Raw genomic sequence first — 23,010 nt, forward strand, 5'->3', positions numbered from 1 at the left:
AGTGTTGGTGAGGATATGGAGAAAAGGGAGCCTTTGTGCACTGTTGGTCGGAATGTAAATTGGCAGAGCCATGAAAAACAATATGGATGTTTCTCACCAATTAAAAATAGAACTACCATATGATCTAGCAATCCCACTTCTAGGTATTTATCCAAAGGAAATGAAGTCACAGTCTTGAAGAGATATTTGCACTCCCCCGTTTCCTGCAACACTATTCACAATAGCCAAGATATGGGAACAACCAAAGTGTCCATAAATGAATGAATGGATACTGCAATGCCGTGCATATATACACCGGAATATTTTTCAGCCATGAGAAAGAAGGAAATCCTGCCATTTGCAACATCATGGATGAACCTAGAGGGCATTATGGTAAGTGAACTAAGACAGAGATAAATACTGAAAGAGATAAATACTGTATGATCTCAAATGTGGAATCTAAAAAAGCTGACCGCATAGAAACATAGTAGAATGGTGGTAGCTAGAGGTCTGGGGTTGAAGAAATGTGACAATGTGGGTCGAAGGCTATAAACGTCTAGCTGGAAGATGAATAAGTTTTGGGGATCTAATAGACAAGATGATTATAGTAATGATACTCCACTGTATACTTGAGAGTTGCAAAGGGAGGACATCTTAAATGTTCTCACCACAAAAAAGAAATAGAAATTATGTGAGGTGATGGAGGTATTAGCTAACGCATTTCACAACACATATGTGTATCAAATGAACACACTGTAAACCTTAAATTTATAGAATGTTACATCTCAATTTAAAAAAAGAATCAAAGAAAAATCTCCTAAGACCACTTCTGCAATTCACAGAGAAGTACCTGGTTTGTGTTTTTACTTTTTTTTTTTCCCTTAGGGAGGACAATAATCCTGTGTTCTTTATGTTCTCTGATTTAGGCCATGTTCTTGATGCCAATAAAAATGCCACAAAAATTTAAAAATTTCAAACACAGAATGGATGAAAAAACAATATGCTATTATACATTATTATAAATCATGAAAGTATGTTTATATATAAGGATTTGACTATTTTATTCATGAAGGGCCAGGCAATCCATATTTTAAGCTTTGTAACCCAAGAGGCAAAACTAAGAATGTTGTCACATTCTTATTTAAAATTTTAAATATAACCATTTAAAATGTAAAAGTCATTTTTGGTTGAAGGGCTGTAAAATATTAAAGGCAGCTGAATACATTTGGCCAAAGAGCCGTAGTTCACTAAACTCTGTTCTAATGAATCATGAAATTGAACTTGACATATTTTTTGGAAATTTCAATGTTAAGTAAGTTAAATATATTAAAAACTCTAGACTTAGATTTGGATTGTGAGGTTTAATATATCTACCTGGATATCAAACTCAATTTCTAGTTATATCAGTGATGTGTATTTGCAAATACCCTTCTCAATTTTTGCTTTACATGCTATCAGTCCCTCAACTGAAAAATTTAAAGAGAGAGATATCTTTACTCTATTTTCCAAAGAAAAATTTTAGGTATTATCTCTTTCTTAGAAAAAAATATTCACATTTTGTCATTTCATTTTCAGACCCACCTCTCAATATCTCATAATTATTACCTCATGTTACACATGAGGAAACTGGGGCATGAAAGGTTAATTACCTTGCCCAAAGTCACAGAAGCTTTGAGAGGAGTAACTAGGATTCAGACCCAGACAGTCTTAGCTTTGTGCTCAAAACTATAAATACCACTTCTTTTTTAAATTTTCACCTGAGGATATTTTTTCCATTGGTTTTTAGAGAGAGTGGAAGGGAGGAGTAGAAGGAGGGAGAGGAGGAAGGGAGGGAGGGAGGGAGGGAGGGAGAGAGAGAGAGAGAGAGAGAGAGAGAGAGAGAGAGAGAGAGAGAGAGAGAGGAAGAGAGAGAGAAGAGGAGAGAGAGAGAGAGAGAGAGAGAGAGAGAGAGAGAGAGAGAGAGAGAGAGAGAAAGGAAGGAAGGAAGGAAGGAAGGAAGGAAGGAAGGAAGGAAGGAAGGAAGGAAGGAAGGAAGGAAGGAAGGGAGAAATAAAGAAACATTGATGTGAGAGAAGCACATTGATTGGTTGCCTCCTTCATGAGCATGAACCAGGGTCAGAGATTGAACCTGCAACCCAGGTACTTGCCCTTGACCGGAATTGAACCTGTGACCCTTCAATGTGCAGGCTGATGCTCTATCGACTGATCAATCTACACTGGCCAGGTCAAATATCACATTTTTAATAGAGTTAAAGAGTATAAGATGAGATAATCAATATTGAGATTTAAAAAATTCAACGAAAGTATTTAGTTGCTAAAATTAACTTTGGAAATGAATATTTTAGGTCCTTGTAGATGTGAAAATAAAATCACAAAGTAGACCAGTCTAAAATTAAATATTGCATCCTAATGATCCTACTCCTAGATTTTATAAAACATGTTTTTAAAGAAAAGAAGTAGAGAGACCATTACTAAGTACTACATTATTTTTAAAAAATATAAATATTGCCCTAGCTAGTTTGGCTCAGTGGGTAGAGCATTGGCCTGAGGACTGAAGGGTCCTGGATTTGATTCCAGCCAAGGGCACATGACCAGGTTGTGGGCTCCATCCCCAGGAGGGGGCGTGCAGGAGGCAAGCTATCAATGATTCTCTCTCATCATTGATGTTTCTATCTCTTTTTCCCTTTCCCTTGCTGAAATAATAAAAATATATTTAAAAATATATAAATATTATTTTATCATGAAATTTTTATATTTTCTAGTATATAAAAACTAGTTTTTAAAGAAACTAAAAAATATATATTTTCTATGCCATGCCACATATATGTGTATATATATATATATATATATATATATATATATATGAAATGTGTGTATGTATACACATACCATACCTCCATAACATCTTAGAAAAGCTACTTCCTATGATACAAATTCCATGTATCTGCCAATAAAAATATTAGTATTTATTGAAAACAAAACAAAACAGAACTATAAGTTCCAGTCTACAAGAATACAATTTTTGTTCAGTGTCCAAATCAAACTACATTTTGATTTTTTTTCAGTTAAACACATTCACCAACTATTGTGCTTATATTTTGTGCCTGTTTTGTCTTTACTATGTAAAAAATTAAATCAATGAAGTAACATACTTCTTAGAGGAAAACATATCAAGAATGATTTGTTATGGTTGCTTTGCTATCATAAGATATAGGCCATTTATTCTGAAATAGAGAATTCTAGCTTACCTTCTTTTGTAAAACACAATGGAAAATGAATATAAACATTCCTTGTAGAGAATTGAAAATAGTGAAGAGATATGCCATGATGACTGTGCTTTCATTAATATACATGAGTCCAAAGGCCCAGGTCAATCCTAACAGGCAGAGAAGAGCTATTGCGCCTATAACCCATGACCTGTAGAGAGAAGAAAACATTAAGGGTTATCAAATCATTGGTTTTTAATGAACATAATCATATCATATCAAGAAAACTGACACTGAAAAAATGTTACAGAAAGTTCTATTGACAGAAAATGCAAGACAGGTGGTATAAGTACTTTAAGATTTTTATGGAGATACGAGTTTTCAAGTTTGAGGAGTTATACATGAAAATGTTATGAACACAGAAATTCATTTAAGCAAAAGCAGACTGGCACTATTAGATTTTTCATGTATTTGCAGCACATAGGTAAATGATATGGGGATGTAATTATGAATGGCAAGGGAGAAAAAAGCCTATAAAGCTATGATAGTATCCACTGGTCTCATTGGTATAAAAACATCTGTTTGATTGGACTCTTTCCATTCGTGCTTCATCTGATATACTTTTACCCCATTTTTCCATATTTCCTCTTTTTCCATAAAATTTTTAGTGTTTACTGATAAAAGCAGAACTATTATTAGAAGGAACCAGTATATGGAATACATGTATGAATTTTAAAAGATCTATTAGCATATATTATATATATATATATATATATATATATATATATATATATATATATATAAACTTTGGGCTAGATTTCAGAAATCAGGCAACTGGCAGCTTTGTTGAACAGAAGCTTAAAGGCTCAGGCACCTTCATCTCTTTGAAGTGTCTGTGAACTCAGGGGAGAAAGTGAAGCTGAGAATGGGGATGGAGTGGTATGAACAAAGTAGTCTAGAATGAAAGACAAATTCCCAGTCTCACTCCATTCCCTAGTTTCCTCCAAGCTGCCATCCGCAATAGTAATCAACGGGTAGCAAAAGTCCACATATTTGTGCTTATGTGTTATGTATTTACTATCAGCATAGAATGAGTACTTCCAATAGATAGGAATCCAATAACTGAAAATGTAATCCTTCTCAACTCCCCTCTAAGAACATAGGACACTAGGACCAACACAGTCTATATCGCTGTACACTCATGAGCTAGCCCTCCCTTCCCTTTCCCAGCAGCACCTTCCTCGAATAGGGCACATTAATAGTTCTTTCCACCAGGCTGCTATCCTCCACTTACACTAAGAAAGAACTTTTTACTGGGATTAAAACTTTGCAAAATGAAGGGGTAAAAACTCACATATGTTTGCCATAAGCTGAAGCTGGGTCTAATGAACTTTTCAGAGAACTGCATCTTAAGAAAGATATGGTCCCAAGTAGTCAAATATGATTGAAGTCTTATTCAAATTAATCTCAAACATTTACCTTTTTGTTTACAACATGAGCCACTTTATTTCAGATTTAAAGATCCACTAAATTTAACATGTGTTATTTAAAACATTAACATTCTTTTTTTTTCACTAAATTGCCTTATTATAAAATATGTAATGATGCCTTTATCATTAAGGAGCTATTTAGCATTAACATTCTTAAATAAAGAATAAAGGAAGCTTGCGATTGTATGTGTCATGCTTATATGGTTTAGAAAACATCTTAGACATTTATATTTTATTCTTTTTTTTGACATTTATATTTTAATCTACAATTTAGATCCAGATATGGGAACTTTCAAGGTAAACTCTCAGCCTCTTACAGACATTGGAAAAAGGAAAAATGGGACGAATTGCCATTAAATCAGGCAAAATGCTACTTTGATTTAGAAATAAAATGATAGAATAAAATACTCAAGTCAGCTATTATTCACTAGAAAACACATTATGGGCCCAACAGTTAATAATATAAAACTGCAATGAGCCCAATTTCTAAAGAAAAAAAAATAAGCAAGAGCATGAAGAAATAAGTGAAATGGCATTGGAGAAAATGAAAGCAAAGGACTCTTCACCAGAAGAACAAACTGAAAGTCCGGAACAAGGTCACCAAGAGGTAGCCCATTCTATGGCTGGTGTTACAGGACATGTAATTTCAAAATGTTCACGTGAGAAAAGCCCGAATATGAACATTTATGTTTACTTTTATTTGATTAGTACAGACTTGTAGCTTTGCTTCAGAAATTTAAAAACTATATTTATAAAAACGAGATCATTAATCCAGTGACATGTGTCAAACTGAAAGAGATAATATCGCAAATGTAAAATTTAATTTTTCAAGGAGGCATTGTTTCCCTTTTTGGACAGTTAAACTAGAAAGTCATTAATATCAATTGCAATTGGGTAGTTTCATACCCATAGATCATTTTAAAGATACACTACTAAATCGCAAAGTGATTTTAGATGAATGATGTCCAACCAAACAACAGAAATGAGGACAAACAGTACAGAGGAACACATCACAATGAAGGGAGAGAGCTATCAAGAGTCTGTACCACATGAGTTACTAATACTGTGGCACTGAATTCCGATGACATCCAATTAAAGAGGTGAAGCAGATTTTTTTTTTTTTGGCAGTACACCTGCAGCATATGAATTCTGCAAAGAAGTTGTACGCCTGAGTTTTTCCTGCACAGTTTGTGCTTCTGCCTCTATGTGAATGACAGAAGCTCTAATGAATTTTCAGTACGGATCTGACAGCTGGTTCATGGGACCACACTGATAAATGGGATTTATCAGCCATTCAGGTCATTCTTACTTGATGAAGGGTCTGTTATCCTCATAGCTAAAGAATGCATAGACATAAAGACAAGAACACCAACATTAGCATTTTATGACAAAGAATTTCATATGAAAAATATCCTCCTGGTCCCCAAAGGCCTCTGTCCCCCACCTCCCTAAGAGGCATCATAACCTTCCCTTTATATCCAAAAGGTAAATCCTAAAATGACCATGAGAACTTAAATAACAAGGAATAAAGTCAATTTTACAAAACTGTAATATCCCTTATGAGACTGAGAAATTCCATTTTTTTTCATCCTGTGCTCATATTACTCGTGACTTGACAGAGACATTTATTTCTTAGAGATCGCATTTCTCTAAAGAATGAGAGATCTTATGAGCAATCTGAAAAAGGCTTAAGGGCATACTTAAAAAGAGAGATTCCATGCCACCTAAAGATATCCTTATTCTGTAATATTAGTAGGTGAGATTACTTAATTATGGACAGTATGAACCTAAGTAATTTTAACTTGCAGATAACTGACCTGTCTTAAATCTGAACATTACAGCTTTGAAAATAATTGATCCTGACTATTTTAGAATTCTTTTTGTTAGTTTACCAAGAAAATTTTTGAATAATCTTGTGTGGTAATAGGAGCAAACATACAGCACCTGTTCATTATTACTTATATTTACTAATTTATTATCATTCTGATAAAATAAGACCCCAGTGCTAGATTAGCAAAGATAAGGAACATTGTGGATCATCATTTTACAAACACAGATGCTGCTCAGTGAATTGCAAGAGAAAAGGAAGAAAAACTGTCTGCTTTTTTATCATACCTCTTGCCAGAGGCAATAGTTTCTGATATTATGCATATACAAATAAGCTTTTGGAAAGGCCTCAACTGTGATGCATTCTGAATAAAGAGGACTACTGATGAAAACCTTCCTCTCCAGAAAAATAAAACAGTAAAGAATGGAGTGAGAGCTAGAGATTTGAAGCCAGTTTGCCTGGGATTTACATCCTAGCTCAGCCATGTACCATCTAGGCAACATTTTAACCAGTAGTTTTGTCAGTTGATGCATCTACGAAATGGTGATAATTATAATCTAACTTTCTTGTGATAATGAAATGATATATTATACATAAAGTGCTAGAACAGTGCCTGACACATATGTGCTGTGTTCAGTAAATATTAAATAGTGGTTACATTTTTAAAGCTACAGTCGCACTGAAAATATAGAATTTCTCCCCCAAAGAATAAAGCACCAAATAATAAATGTTGAGTATCTAAATCGATTTGAGGACATTTTAGGAGTATTATCATGCAGTAAAAGAGATGTGGTGGAAATGAGTTTGTGGATGGCACAGGCAGTGGCTGTGCTGTCTAATATGGCAAGTACTGGCCACATGGGTTTATTTAGAGCTAAATTCATTAAAATGAAATAAAGTTTAAGGTTCTGATCCTGAGTCACACTGATCACATTACAATTATTCAAAAGCTTCCATAGCTGCCATACTGTCCTCACAGAAACTTCTAATGGGCAGTGACTGGACTAGGACACTAAACAAAAAATTTAGGCAAGAAAATGAAATTCCAAGAGATATTTAAATAATGCCATGGATGTGTAAAAGATAAAGAGAGAGGAGTTTCTAAGAATTGATCATATTGAACAGTTGTGAACTGTGCCTATAGCAACATGGAAAATTTATAGAAAATAACGTGCTATTTAATCCATTGCATGCATTCTCATCGCATCAGTATATCCCATCTGTGATGCCAAGTTCATGATTGGAATGGCTCTTTCTACCTTAATTTGTATAGTACAATGGCATGCAAAGAAATTTACAGAAGTTAGCATATAGAAATACATACCAAAATGCTCTACAAATCTGTATTAAGCTATGTAAATATTTCAAAAAATAGAATACAAAACTTGCACAGTGAAATGTTTCACCTTTAATGTAAAATATCAAAAAGAGAGACATCTGGGTGAAATTCAGTAATTTTTGTTGGCATTTGTGGGGATCATCCTGTTGTACCAGTCAATAACAAATATTGTAAATCTACCTCCAACTACAATTGGCTATAGCCATGTATATAAGTAGTGTCCACTGGGATGTGAAGAGAAGTGAATTGTGACATTTTTGGGTCTTGCTAATTAAAGGACTGGAATTGGGCTTCCCTTGCCACTTTTTCCTTCCCCCTTTACTAGAAGAAAGTGATAGTCGAGCCTCAGACCTATCAATTGAAACTGTCCATTGATGTGGAGCCACCATGTTAGATTTAGACCACCTCCTTCTAAAGTCTTATAAAATAAGGTTGCCGAAACCGGTTTGGCTCAGTGGATAGAGCGTCGGCCTGTCGACTGAAAGGTCCCAGGTTCGATTCCGGTCAAGGGCATGTACCTTGATGGTTGCAGGCACATTCCCAGTAGGGGGTATGCAGGAGGCAGCTGATCGATGTTTCTCTCTCATCGAGGTTTCTAACTCTCTATTCCTCTCCCTTCCTCTTTGTAAAATATCAATAAAATATATTAAAAATAAATAAGGTTAAGGTGTTATATTTTAGAGTATTTTTACAGTGGCTTAGCCTGTAATAATTAATAAAGCATTTAATTTTATCTTTTAGCTATATAAAATTCCAAATTAATATTCCATATAAATATTCATGCTAATGGAAAAGATCCATTCATTAATATTACTTCCAGAGTGACATAAATCATATACAATGCTTTATATTCTGAAGATCACTAAAGATTATCCATAATATGTCAGAGCCTTCCATCATTTTGTCAGATATTTTATTGGCTTAGAGAATCTACCTTTATGTCTCTCCACCAAATCCAAATTAAATTGATTGTAATTTTGCCACCAGTTATGCTGGCAAAGCTATACACTCTTGATTCATTATTTTAATTCTAAAAAAGAGGTATCTATCTTAAAACTAGTTTATCAAGCTAAGTAGTTTCCATTCTGATTTACCAATGCAGGTCGATTGAAACAAAAATCTCATTTCAGGATATATGACTAAATCATTTTTACTTCAGCTTTTCAAAGATTTTATAAAAATATTGACACAAAGGCCTAAGATGCTCTTAGCAGATAATAACAGAAACTTACATGTTATAATTTATAATAGGTAATTTGCTGAAAATAAAATAACCTGTATATACAATTTTGAAGAAACAAATAAAACAGTGCCTTCTTTGGCAAATACATTTTTCTTCTGTGAAACATTTTATTTTATTATTATTAACATCTAAAATTAATAACTTTATTTAAATATTAATTTCACATAATTTCTTTAAAAGTGACAATTAGAATGAAAATTAAAAATTCTATGGGTCTCTGCATAGATAATAATTATGCATATCTATATATATATATATAAAGAAGTAATATGCAAATGAGGTTGGACTCCATAACGGTCATGACCAGCTCAGGAGGAGGGGCTGGGCGCGGCCCAAGCCTGAGAGAACAACACACAGGCATGGCCCGGAGCCTGAGGATCAACACAGAGGGGCGCCTGCTCCAAGCCTCTGCGGCGTGGCTGGGGCAGGCCCCCGGCAAACACACACACACACACACGGGGCACCTGCTCCAAGCCTCGGCGGCGTGGCTGGGGCAGGCCCCCGGCAAACACACACACACACACACACACACACACACACACACACACCACCTGCTCCAAGCCTCGGCGGCGTGGCTGGGGCAGGCCCCCGGCAAACACACACACACACACACACACACACACACACACACACACACACACCACCTGCTCCAAGCCTCGGCGGCGTGGCTGGGGGCAGGCCCCCGGCAAACACACACACACACACACACACACACACACACACACACACACCACCTGCTCCAAGCCTCGGCAGCGTGGCTGGGGGCAGGCCCCCGGCAAACACACACACACACACACACACACACACACACCACCTGCTCCAAGCCTCGGCAGCGTGGCTGGGGCAGGCCCCCGGCAAACACACACACACACACACACACACACACACACACACACACACGGGGCACCTGCTCCAAGCCTCGGCAGCATGGCTGGGGCAGGCCCCCAGCAAACACACACACACACATACACACACACGGGGCACCTGCTCTAAGACTCGGTGGCCAGACGGGGAGTGGGCCTAAGCCATCAGTAGGACATCCCCTGAGGGCTCCCAGACTGTGAGAGGGGACAGGCTGGGCTGAGGGACCCCCATCCAGTGCATGAATTTTGTGCACCAGGCCTCTAGTATTTATATATTTTATAACAATTCAAAAGCACAAAAAGGGGTTATTATCTATCCCCAGGGAAGCATAGCTCAAAATACATCTTTAAGAGAATAGATTTTTTTATTAAAATATTAATTCATAAATTGATACTATGATGTAAAGACTCATAGTATAGCATATCAATATTGACAGATGATAAAGGGACAGGATCGAGTTCGTTATATAATACACTTTCTCTAATTTTAAGAGTTAAAATATTATTTTTCTGAATCTAACATTTATTATAAAGGAAATATGTTATTTTAAGTGGCTTAACACTTTTTTTATTATATTCCCTTCTATTATATCTAGATAGAATAGCTAAATGGGTAAAAATAATAAGATGGGTAAAAAGAAAAGTGAGATGGGTAAGGTTTGGTGTGAAGAAAGATGAGGTGATGAGAGGCATATTTGCATATTTAATCCTAAAGCCAAAAGATCTGGTCACTGATGAGTCACAACAGGTGAAGGAAAATGAATGGCTTTTGGCTCAAGAAGATTTGTTGATCCCATCAATTCAAGATTAATACACTCTTGGGTCCTCTGGAATTGCTGGGGAATTAGCTAACTGGTTTGTTGAGGAGCAAGAAAGAGAGATATCATGATATATATCAATTAGTGTACAAATATTTCCAGGTTCACGATGCAGCTGAATTTACTTTTCCCGGTATAAAACGAATTATATCAAAGGGATAAAGACATTTCACTTGAATTTGGTATGGGTAAGAATGATATAACGCCATCAGCAGATGAGTGGATTAAAAAACTGTGGTACATCTACACAATGGAATACTACACTGAAGTAAACAAAAAAAAAAGGAAGGATTTCTTACCATTTGCAACAGCATGGATGGAACTAGAAAGCATTATGCTAAGCGAAATAAGCCAGTCAGAGAAAGATAAATAACACATGATCTCACTTATTTGTGGAATATAATGAACGACATAAACTGACGAACAAAAACAGATCCACAGACAGAGAAGCATCAATCAGACCGTCAAACCTTAGAGGGAAGGTAAGGAAGGGTGGGGGTGAGGGGGAGAGATCAACCAAAGGACTTGTATGGATGCAAAGAAGCCTAACCAATGGACACAGACAACAGGTAGGTGAGGGCATGAGTGGGGGGGTGGGAGGAATTGGGGGGGGATAAGGACACAAACTGGTATGTAATACCTTAATCAATAAAGAAAAAAAAGAATGATAAAGGTAATATGGGTGAACTTCTCAAGATAAAATTATTCTTTATTCTTCAAAGAAGGAAGACAGGCAATAAATACTTATGTATCTGTATGTTGAGGGGAATTTCCCTGTTGCCCCTCAATCAATAATGAGCCTCCCAACCTGAGGACTAAAAGGGTTCAGTTAACCATATCCTAAAAGGAGCCAGAAGCAACTCAAGTTAATAGACTTCACTTAGAAGTTATCTCTGAGACCTTGCTTTGCCATACCACCCAGGGGCCTGGGAGAGTAAAGACAAGGTCCTTTCGTACTGCAAAGGTCACAGAATATCTGAAACAGAGGAAAGAGGAAGGAAAGAAACACCTTACTTACACTAATCCTCCAGCCACAAATTTCAGCAGGCAATGGAGAAAGGGTGTTTTAATGGATGTTATTCAAGTTTCAAATTGGTCAGGCATTTACTAATCAGAATAGACTGGCAAAGTAGCAACATCTAAGGTAGTATTAAGAAATTTGCTGCCCAGTGGTTAAGAGATATTTAAGATAATACAGCTATAGGAGTAGTGATCAAAGAAAAAAATCTAAACATTTTATGTTTGCACCTCACTGTGAGGAAAATGTTCAATTAGCAACATGATAGAAATCCTGACTGCTTTATATTTCTTTCAAATGCATTTTATATTACTGGGACTATACCACCCTAAAATTACATTATTAATTTCCACCCTCTCTCCTTTTTAGCCACTATAAGAAGATTAAAAGAAAAATTCATTTGGAATATAATTCAGCATTGCTGAAGAAAATGTGAATTATGTTTCACTATGGTCATATGCTTAAATCACTAAATATTAAATATATTAAAATTCTTAGAAAAATATGAAAGTTGTAACATTAATGTAAAAGTTATAAACAGAGAAGATGATTATATTTCAACTGTGGATTTTATTGATATTAAATATTACTACTAAAAGCTATATATTGATACATTTTGTTCATATGAAATTTATTAAGATAATAAAATGAAGCAAATAAATAAAAATGACAAAATATATTACAAACATTCTCATTCCAATGCCTCAATGTCCTGATAATAATATTACAGATTTGAGAGTACACACCAATATTAAATTTTTAATCACAGATTTCACACTACTGATGAACTGGATATCTGAAATTGGGCAGAATTGAGTATAATAAATCAGAATCAATAAATACTAAATCAATGACTGATAAAACTTTAATTATATTATATCCACAACTCAAAGTTATGCAAGTTTTTATGACTCAAAAATATGGATAAAGAACTAATTTATATATAAAGAGGTATCAATTATAAGAATGAATAATCAGTTATTATACTGTATGTAGACAGCTACAAACTTATTATAATTTAGTACCTCCATACATTATAAAATGAATTGGTAGGTTTCATGAAAATAAGATATACAATTTTAGAATCTGATGTTGCAAGCAAATAATATCACTTTATGATGATTAATGTTAATATCTGAAAAATAGTTTATCATAGTGACTGGATTCATGGACTTCTGAATCAGCTTGTCTGAGCTTTAATGCCAGCTGAGTGTTTTACTAACTCTGCAACCTTGCGATAATTATTTAACTGCTCTGAGCCTCTGATTCCTCCTTTGTGAAATGAGGATAAATACAGAACTTTCTTCATAGAGCTGTTGTGTATATTCAGTAAAACGGCTTGCACCTTTATTGAATATACACAAAAATAAGCAAATACACACAAATTTAATATGCAAAAGTACTATGGAAATATTTGCTATTATAATTTATGTTGTATATTGGTCTTCTGACCTTAAAAAGGGACTATGGGGAAAAATACAAACACCCTATAATTAGGTTTCCTTTTAAGTGTGTTGGAAATCCATATATCAAGTAGAAGTCCAAAGAGGAAGAATGTGTCACTGCCTCTTTCTCAAATGATCTTTAATATTTACATTTAAAAAGTCTCACATTATATAATGTTTCATTGTAAGATTTCTTTAAGTTTAGTAAATGCTATGAATTTTTACATTCTCAAATGAAATGAGGTATACCCAGATTCCCAATGAACATTAAATTAGAAACCCAGGTTTTTCTGGATTACATGAAAAATCTAAATTTAATTCATGAACACAGTGTATCCTGAGTGTCAAAAAGCCCACTAAGTTACTGCAATGTTTTTCTAAATGTAATCATTTGACCATAAAGTAAGGGGGGAAAGAAGACATCAAATCATATAGTAACAGTTCATTAAAATTCATTAAGAGGTAAGTGTTCTAATGTTGAACTTCATTAAATGAGTTTTTGAACATTTGAAACCTTGAATAAAAATATGAAATAATTGGCAATATATCTATATGAAGAAAAAGTTGTATTTCTTTTCAAAAATTGTTGTCTTATGATAAAAAAAACTGTGACTTTAGTCAACATTTCAAAATCTATAAAATATTATCAACATGTTGACATATTTACTTATTAATACTTATAATCAGAGTCACAATAATCCCTAGCTCATTATTAACAGGCCAGTATTTTATAGACTTATATCAAGTCTCAGAATTCACTGACACTTTGGAACACATGACTACAGAGCTGATAAAATGGGGTCATTGGAATGCAGAGAGTTGATGTACTTTAACAAATATATTACATTCTTTCATGATTTATTTTTTCAACTTAGAAGATGCAAAAACTTTTACATTAAGAAAAATAAGTCAGGAAGTTAATAACTTTTTTTTGTATTTTTGCTGAATGTGCTTTGACAGGTTGAACTGCTGTTAAAATCTTTCTCATACCATATGGTATCATCACCTCTCGTTTCCACAACTTGTAACAAAACCATTCATCATATCCCATCTGTGAATAAACACCTTATTATAAACTACTTATAAGAATAACTATAACATAAAAGAACATGACTGAGTATTTAAAACATGTCATTACTTACTAAAGATTCCAATAGATGGAACCAAGAAAGGCCCTGAAGCACAATTGGAAGTAGACACATTTCATTTGATTTTGGATAAATAACTCAGCCTTAGTTTACTCGCCTCCACAATGAATAAAGTAATCTCACTAGCATCTTTTTAGGGTTGAATGGAACTAAGAAAAGGTTAGTCTATAACCCTTAGGTTATCATTAATTAGTAAGAGCTATTGAAGAGAACTCTGAATTCTTGAATCTATCATTCAGATGAACAGCGAAAGTCCACTGTAAAGAAGTCTTCTGCATAGATCAATGGTTCTTATCCTTCCTAATGCCACGACCCTTTAATACAGTTCCTCATGTTGTGGTGACCCCCAACCATAAAATTATTTTTGTTGTTATTTCATAACTGTAATTTTGCTACTGATATGAATCGTAATGTAAATATCTGATATGCAGGATGTATTTTCATTGTTACAAATTGAACATAATTAAAGCATAGTGATTAATTACAAAAACAATATGTAATTATATATGTGTTTTCCGATGGTCTTTGGCGACCCCTGTGAAAGGGTCATTCGACCCCCAAAGGGATTGCGACCCACAGGTTGAGAACCGCTGGCATAGATGGTGCACAAAAGCATAGATGGTGCGAAAAGCAATGGGAAAAATATCCTCAAGTGAGGGTTAATAGAAAACAAACAAACAAAGCTTTAAATAGCAAAATAACAAATCTTAAATTAGTCACATTTTAGGCCAAAGGGCAACCTCAATAAAGTACTAAGAATCAGCATCAATCAGAATGTATACTCTGATGAGTGAAATTAAATTAGAAATCAATAATAAAATATGCATACGTATCTGTCTGCTGCTACATTCTACCAAAGTCCCCAGCCTCAATACATTTTACAATATGCTTTTTAATATTCAAGTAACAAATAATCCTTTCCTCATATAGGTTAAAACTAAATAGAAAAGAAAAAAAAAACCAATTTAAGAGATTACTAGATAAGTATAGTTTAAGGAATAAAAATAAAATATAAGAATATTTTACTTAAGAACTTAATAAAAATCCTATATAAGCTGCTAAATAGCATCATAAAATGGTACATAAATATCAGGATTAAGATTTATCCCATAATGGTAAGAAATATATCAGAAGAACTTTAACAACTGATTCTGAAATTTATGTGAAAGAATAGTAAAAGTCCATGAGTATAAAGCAATTTTGAAAGACAATCTAAATGGAAGGACTTATTCTAATATTAAACATATTCTGATGATAATGTGGTAATAGTAGAGGAATAAAGTCTATGTCCATGGAACAGAAGAGAGTGTGCATAAACAAATTCCATAGAGGATAGCATGGCAGCACAGTTCTGGAGAAAAAAAATTATTTAGGAAATGATGTTGGAAATTTGTCTCATTATATAAAGAAAACAAAATGTCTTCCAAAGAGATTAAAGTTCTTGAATTGTAAAACTCTAAGACAAATAAAAGAAACTATCTATACTAATAAAAGGGTAATATGCTAATTAGACTGGACATCTTCCGGACGTCCTTCTGGACAAAGCCATGGTGGCAGGGGCCGAGGCAGAGGTAGTTAGGGGTGATCATGCCAGTAGGGGGGAGCAGTTAGGGGGTAATCAGGCTGGCAGGCAGAGGTGGTTAGGGGCGATCAGGCAGGCAGGCAGGTGAGCAGTAGGAGCCAGAGGTCCTGAATTGTAAGAGGGATGTGTGACTGCCGGATCGGGTCTCAACTGGCAGTCAGACATCCCCCGAGGGGTCCTGGATTGGAGAGGGTGCAGGCCGGGCTGAGGGACTGCCACCCGCCCCCACCTCCCCAGTGCACGAATTTCATGCACCAGGCCTCTAGTTAGAAATAAAATGAAATAAAGGAAAAAAATTTTTTCCATTCCTAGTTTAAAAGGATTGTTAAAAGACCTCAAAAGCATATACCATAAAGGGAAATGTTGATGATTTAAATTCATATATTTCCCTTTAACAAAGAAAAAAATAACAGAAATATGACACTCTGAGAGATGATGTATGCAATTGCAAAAGCATTCAAATTGTTTATCAACAAGTAAAAGGGAAAAAAAGTACAGGAAAGCTAACAGAAAAAAATGGAAACATTCAGAAAAGATAGAAAATCTAGTAGAAACAAATGGGCATAATAATTTTACTAGAAGAGCTCTTGTGAGTATCAACTGAGATGTTGCATGTTTGCTATTTCATTATATTGCATTATGACATATCTGGCAATTTTAGAAACTTTCTATAGCTAATGGAACAAGATGTGATAAATTCAAAGAGGGCAGAAAAATCAGAGAACTGCATTGACAATGACTAGGACAGAGAAATATGCCATTTTTTAACTATTACATTTTGGTATATATAATATATTAATATCCATTAATGTCAATTCTAGTGCTGATAAATTTTTACTTTTTATGCTCATGGCTTGTTTACTTAATCACATAATTAAAAAGTTTTAAATTATAACCTTAGACTATCAATCTAAGTTCCAGAATTCAGAGGAGTTTTGTGTTAGCACATTGAAGTGTCATTTAAAATCTCAACTTTCCACATTATTCTAGAACATATACTGAAATAGCACATTTATAAAATAACAGGGCCTTTGATGACAGACCTTTTAAAAATACATAATTATATGTAATGGGAAAAACCAACAATTGGTACTCAGCAAAGAGAAAATTAGATTAGGGAAATTTTCAAGTTTGGATTGAGCAGCTCAAGACACCTAACATTCCACTCTACTGTCTGCACTTTTTAATTACAAGTTCAATGATTTAATACATAGTCTTTTAGGCAAAGTAACTATGACTTACATGCTTTCACCAATTTTAATATGAGGTAAAGAAAATAATCCTATCTAATAAAGAGGGAATATGCTAATTGATGCCCCACCCTCAAAGATGGCAGTGCCCAGGGCCAATAAGGATGGAATATGCTAATTGACTGCCCCACTCTCAAAGATGTCAGTGCCCAGGGCCAATAAGGATGGAATATGCTAATTGATGCCCCACCCTCAAAGATGTCAGTGCCCAGGGCCAATAAGGATGGAATATGCTAATTGACTGCCCCACTCTCAAAGATGGCAGCACCCACAGCCAATAAGGAGGGAATATGTTAATTGACTGCCACGCTCTCAAAGATGGCAGTGCCCAGTCCCCTCAGCCCCACTGGGTGACAGGCGGCGTGTGGCAAGGCTGTAGACCCCAGTCCCCTCAGCCACCCAGCCGCCCAGGGCTGGCTCGCGGCGCAGGCAAGGCTTGGATGGCGGCTGCCCAGCCGACACCTGAGGTGCAGGCAAGCCTCGGATGGTGACTGCCCAGCCGCCTAGGGCCGGCCCAAGGCGCAGGCAAGCCTTGGATGGCAGTTTCCCAGTTGCCCAGGGCCACCTGAGACTCAGGTAGCCAGGACTGTCCGAGGCTTGTGCTGCCAGCAGCAGAGGTGTGATGGCAGGTCACCTTCCCCTGATCGCCGTGTTGCCTCCCACCCCTGAGGGCTCCTGGACTGTGAGAGGGGGCAGGCCAGGCTGAGGGACCCCTCCTCCAGTGCATGGATTTTTATACACTGGGCCTCTAGTATTTCATAACAAAGTAACACTTCTGTTAGAAAGCACTTCTAGAAAATAGGAATGAGAAAAGTTAAAGTCTGAAACGTGTTACCTTTTTGTTGTTTTTACTTAAATGTGGTATTCCCTTGGTATTAGGGCATCCAGAGTAAGTTAAGTTTTTAGCCCATTTGAGTAGCTTATGACCTTAATTTACCAATCGGGGATGATCTATTTATGACCTTTAATCATAGAGCCTGAGCTATAGTATCTTGCTATTTTTTAGAATTTTTTGGAGTTAATAAGTATCTAAAGCAGAGTATAAATAGTGTTGTCACCCAACTAGGGGACCTGGGTTTCTAGAATGTTATTGACAAAGATGGCAATTAACAGTGAGACAATACTAAGAAAATAATTGATTACAGGCTATTCCTTCCATTTATTCTCATATTTCTTTGTATATCTCTTAATCTAATCCAACTTTCCACCATATCCCTTCCCTAAAAATTCCATCTTGTCCTTTGAATTCACAGTCCAATATCAACAAATCCATCTACATTCTAAATTTCATCCATGACTGTTTTTTTTCACCTTCAAGCTCTAAGTGAAAAATTTCCCCTGCTGATAGTGTTTTCCCTGAAGATTACACAAACTCTAGTATTAGTTCTGTCACAACTTTCAGGGAGTAGAAGTGCCACTACCAAAACTCAATTTACTCTTTCTCAAGAGGCCGTAGGATCTACACTGGCCAATGAGGAAAGTATTAACACGAAGGGGGCCATGTATAGTGAAAAATGGAGAGACAGAAGAGCATTTACAGAAGGTCTAGAGATGTTAGCAGATACCCAAAATAAGAAGGAATAAAAGGTGGTAGCAAATACCTTGATGGCAGGAACCTCAGAGGAGCTGGATAAAAATTGGCTTATGTATTGAATAAATGATATACCTGAAAATAATTCAAAAGTGATTCAAATTCCTTTATTTATATTTGGAATCTATAGTTCCAAATTACTCATTCCTTGTGTAATTATTTATGAGCTGAAACTATATTAAATTCAATATGTTAAAGTGAATGAAATCATTTTAGGATAATATTTGTTTTGCCCATAGTGTGTCAGATTTAATTTTACAAAATAAAATTAAATGAGGTTTTATTAAATATATTTATTTATACTTAATAAAACAGAAGTTTGAACTTTATTGAAATGTTTAAAATCCAAGGAAAATAAATAGCAATTACTTTTAAAAATAAAGAAAAAAGATAACTTAGTTTTAAAAATTTTTTATCTCAAAATCATAGCTATTATGGCTCCTCCATTAATTTTTAAAAATTATATAAGCAATACAAAACACTCAAATAAGTTATACCTCACAAAGGATTTGGAGACAAATGAATTATAGTAATTAAATGTCCTCATTTTCATAAGACTTCATTAAATTTTCGTTATGTAGCTACCCATAGTAGCACATTCACAATAGAAAATTTGACTTGATTTTGTAACACTTTTTCAGGAGTTAGAAATATAGGATAACTCTTTCAGAAAAATGATATACTTATATTTTTCTCTCTAATATGTTTATGAACATAGTATCTACCTAAGCCATTAAAAAAAAAAACCAAAAAAAAAAAACCCAAAACCCCACCTTACATTCATTATACCAATGTCAAAAAATTCAAAATTGCTATGGTATAATGAAAAATAAATATTTGGTCGGTGTCCCTGTTTCCTGGCACTGGGCTCCTAAAATGCCTGGAATCTTCTGAGTAATTACAGAGTCTTTTGTATGCTAATGAAAAATGGGGAGGGAGACCCCACTGGTGTGCTCCCTAGTTAAGAGTCTACCCATGAACCAGAAGGTCATGGTTGATTCCTAATCAGGGCATATGCCCAGGTTACAGGCTTGATCCTTAGTAGAGGGCATGCAGGAGGCAGCCAATCAATGATTTTCTCAAATCATTGATTATCTTTCTCCTTCACCCTTCCTCTCTGAAATCAAAAAATATATTAAAAAAAAAAAAAGAATAATGACCCCCTGCCCTGGTGCCTGCCAATCAATCAGTGGAGACCTAGGCCCTGAAAGGACACACCTGGAAAGCTACTGAATATTCTACTGAGATCTTCCCCTGGGACCTCCCCTAAAATCTCCACCCTAAAAACCCTTAGGGTGGAGGGCCCAGTGTGCTCTCCCTCCCAGGAGCATGCCCATACCTTTCACTTACCCTTCCCCCTCCATGCCCCAGGCACATTACCATTAGCTTCCTCATTCCCAAGCTCCAAGGGCCCTTTCTTTATCTCTATAACTTGTTTCCTATACCCATTTATTCTAGGAATTACTTTTTCTTCCTCTATGATTTACCAAATAAATGTTCTCTTACAGTTTGGGTCTTGGCTCTGAATTCTTTCATAGCCATGATGATACAACTGGGTTCATTATTTTATTTATTTATTTATTTATTTATTTATTTAATTATCTTATTTTATTTTTTATTTATTTTATTTTCTTGTTTAAGGTATTACAAATAGTAGTACATATGTCTCCTCTTATTTTCCCCATTGACCTCCCCCCCGACCCCCGTGTCTGTTGGTTGTGCTTATATGCATGTATACAAGTCCTTCAGTTGCTCTCTTACCCCCCACAACCCTCCCCTACCTTCCCGCTGTAGTTTGACAGTCTGTTCAATGCTTCTTTGCCTCTATCTATTTTTGTTCAACAGTTTAAATGTTCTTTATATTCCACAAATGAGTGAGACATCTGGGATTTATCTTTCACTGACTGGCTTATTTCACTTAGCATAATATTCTCCAGTTCCATTCATGCTGTTGCAAATGGTAAGAATTCCTTCTTTTTTATATCAGCATAGTATTCCATTGTGTAAATGTACCACAGTTTTCTAATCCACTCATCTGCTGATGGGCATTTAGGCTGTTTCCAAATCATAGCTATTGTAAATTGTGCTGCTATGAATATAGGGGTTCATCTTAACAGAAACATACATTCTATTGACTAGTGAGAGAAACAGTCTGGCTGAAAAATCACTGTCTCAATACTTAGCATCCACATTTGGTCTGTGTCCCTGTATACCACTTTTACTATTAGTACTTCTTCAATCATCGTACTCTGTTTTATGTTTTAAAAAAATATATATCACAATGCCAAATTTAAAAAATAAACCAGAATGTGAAAATGTGCCACTATAGAAAACTAGAGGCCCAATGCATGAAATTCATGGTGGGGAGGGGATCCCTGAGCCCAGCCTCCACCCTCTCATAATCTGGGACCCCTCGGGGGATTGTCCAACAGCCAGTTTAGGCCCGATTGGGCAGTCGGACATCCCTCTTGCAATCCAGGACCCCTCGCTCCTAACTTCCCACTTGCTTGCTCCTTACTACTTGGCTCGCTGCACCTTAGCGCTGCTGCAGAGGCAGGAGAGGCTCCTGCCACCGCCTCTGCGCTCACCAGCTGTGAGCCTGGCTTCTGGTTGAGCGATGCTCCCCCTGTGGGAGTGCACTGACCACCAGGGGCAGCTCCTGCATTGAGCGTCTGCCCCCTGGTGGTCAGTGTGCATCATAACAACCAGTTGTTCTGCCGTTCAGTTGATCCACTGTTCAGTTGATTTGCATATTAGGGTTTTATTATCCTATATAATAAAGAGAAAATATGCAAATTGGCAATCATGCCCTCACACAAGATGGCCATCCCCATGTGACCAAAGATGGCCACCACAAGATGGCTGACAGGAGAGGGCAGCTGTGGGCGATCAGGCCAGCAGGTGAGGGCAGTTGTGGGAGACCGGGCTGGCAGGGGAAGGCAGTTGGGGGGGACTAGGCCTGTAGGGGAGGGCAGTTAGGGGTTAGTGGGCCAGCAGGGGAGGGCAGTTGGGGGCAACCAGGCCTACAGGGGTGACCAGGCCGGCGGGGGAGGGGAGTTGTGGGGGAACCAGTCCTGCAGGGGAGTGCAGTTAGGGGCAATTGGGCTGGCAGGGGAGGGCAGTTGGGGGCAATCAGGCTGGCGGGGAGCAGTTAGGCTTTGATCAGGCTGGCAGGCAGAAGCGGTTAGGGGGTGATCAGGCAGGCAGGCAGGCAGGCGAGTGGTTGGAGGCCAGAATTCCTGGATTGTGAGAGGGATGTCTGACTGCTGGTTTAGGCTCGATCCCACACCTAAACCAGCAGTTGGACATCTGCCGAGGAGCCCCAGATTGGAGAGGGTGCAGGCTGGGCTGAGGGACCCAACCCCCCAGCCCCCCAGTGCACAAATTTCATGCACCGGGCCTCTAGTATAGAATAAAGATAGATAAAAATAAATCAATGCTGAAAATAAAATATAAAAAACACTAAACATAAAAATTATGACTAAAACAAAATAGAACAGCCAAAACCGGTTTGGCTCAGTGGATAGAGCATTGGCCTGCGGACTAAGGGGTACCGGGTTCGATTCCGGTCAAGGGCATGTACCTGGGTTGCGGGCACATCCCCAGTGGGAGATGTGCAGGAGGCAGCTGATCGATGTTTCTCTCTCATCGATGTTTCTAACTTTCTATCTCTCTCCCTTCCTCTCTGTAAAAAAATCAATAAAATATATTTTAAAAAAAATAGAACAAATACAATTTCTATACTGATAACTCCAAATTTAAATCTCCAGCTTTCACTATTCCAACCACCTACTCAACATGTGCAATGCAATGTTTAGTAAGTCTTTCAGAGCTATGTTGCAAAAAAAAAAAAATCTTTTCTGATCAAACCCTAATGTGTATTTCCCTACAGTTTTCACATTTCAGTAATAACATCTCACTCTTCCAGTACTCAAGCCCAAAATCTTGGAATTGAACTCCACCCCTTTCTCTCATAGTCTATGTAAAATAAATTAGCTAATTCTGTATGTTCTACTTTCAAAATATATACAAAATTTTAGCACTTCTCATTTATTAAATAAACTATTGAATAATTAAAGGATAAAAATAATATCAAAACTTATTAATTAAAAATTAACCCCTAGCTGGTTTGGCTCAATGGAAAGAGCAATGGCCTGCAGACTGAAGGGTCCTGAGTTCAATTCCGGTCCAGGGCACATGCCCAGCCAGG

At 36.4% G+C, this 23,010-nt stretch overlaps 1 protein-coding gene across 2 annotated transcripts in view; it reads right to left on the bottom strand.

Annotated features, from left to right (window-relative positions):
- The window catches only part of ADGRL3 (adhesion G protein-coupled receptor L3), a 771,395-nt gene that overhangs the window by 39,719 nt on the left and 708,666 nt on the right, over window positions 1-23,010 (bottom strand). Inside the window, exons 22-23 of one of the 2 annotated variants that reach the window (XM_081093223.1) lie at window positions 5,985-6,011; window positions 3,228-3,396 (exon numbers count right to left, since the gene is read on the bottom strand). In XM_081093223.1, coding sequence (XP_080949349.1) covers window positions 3,228-3,396; window positions 5,985-6,011 — 196 coding nt within the window. The remainder of the gene's footprint in view (window positions 1-3,227; window positions 3,397-5,984; window positions 6,012-23,010) is intronic. The other variant, XM_081093222.1, reaches the window with a different exon arrangement.

The sequence above is a fragment of the Myotis nattereri genome (genome assembly GCF_964212035.1).
Source record: "Myotis nattereri genome assembly, chromosome: 1".
In the NCBI taxonomy this organism is placed as follows: Eukaryota; Metazoa; Chordata; class Mammalia; order Chiroptera; family Vespertilionidae; genus Myotis; species Myotis nattereri.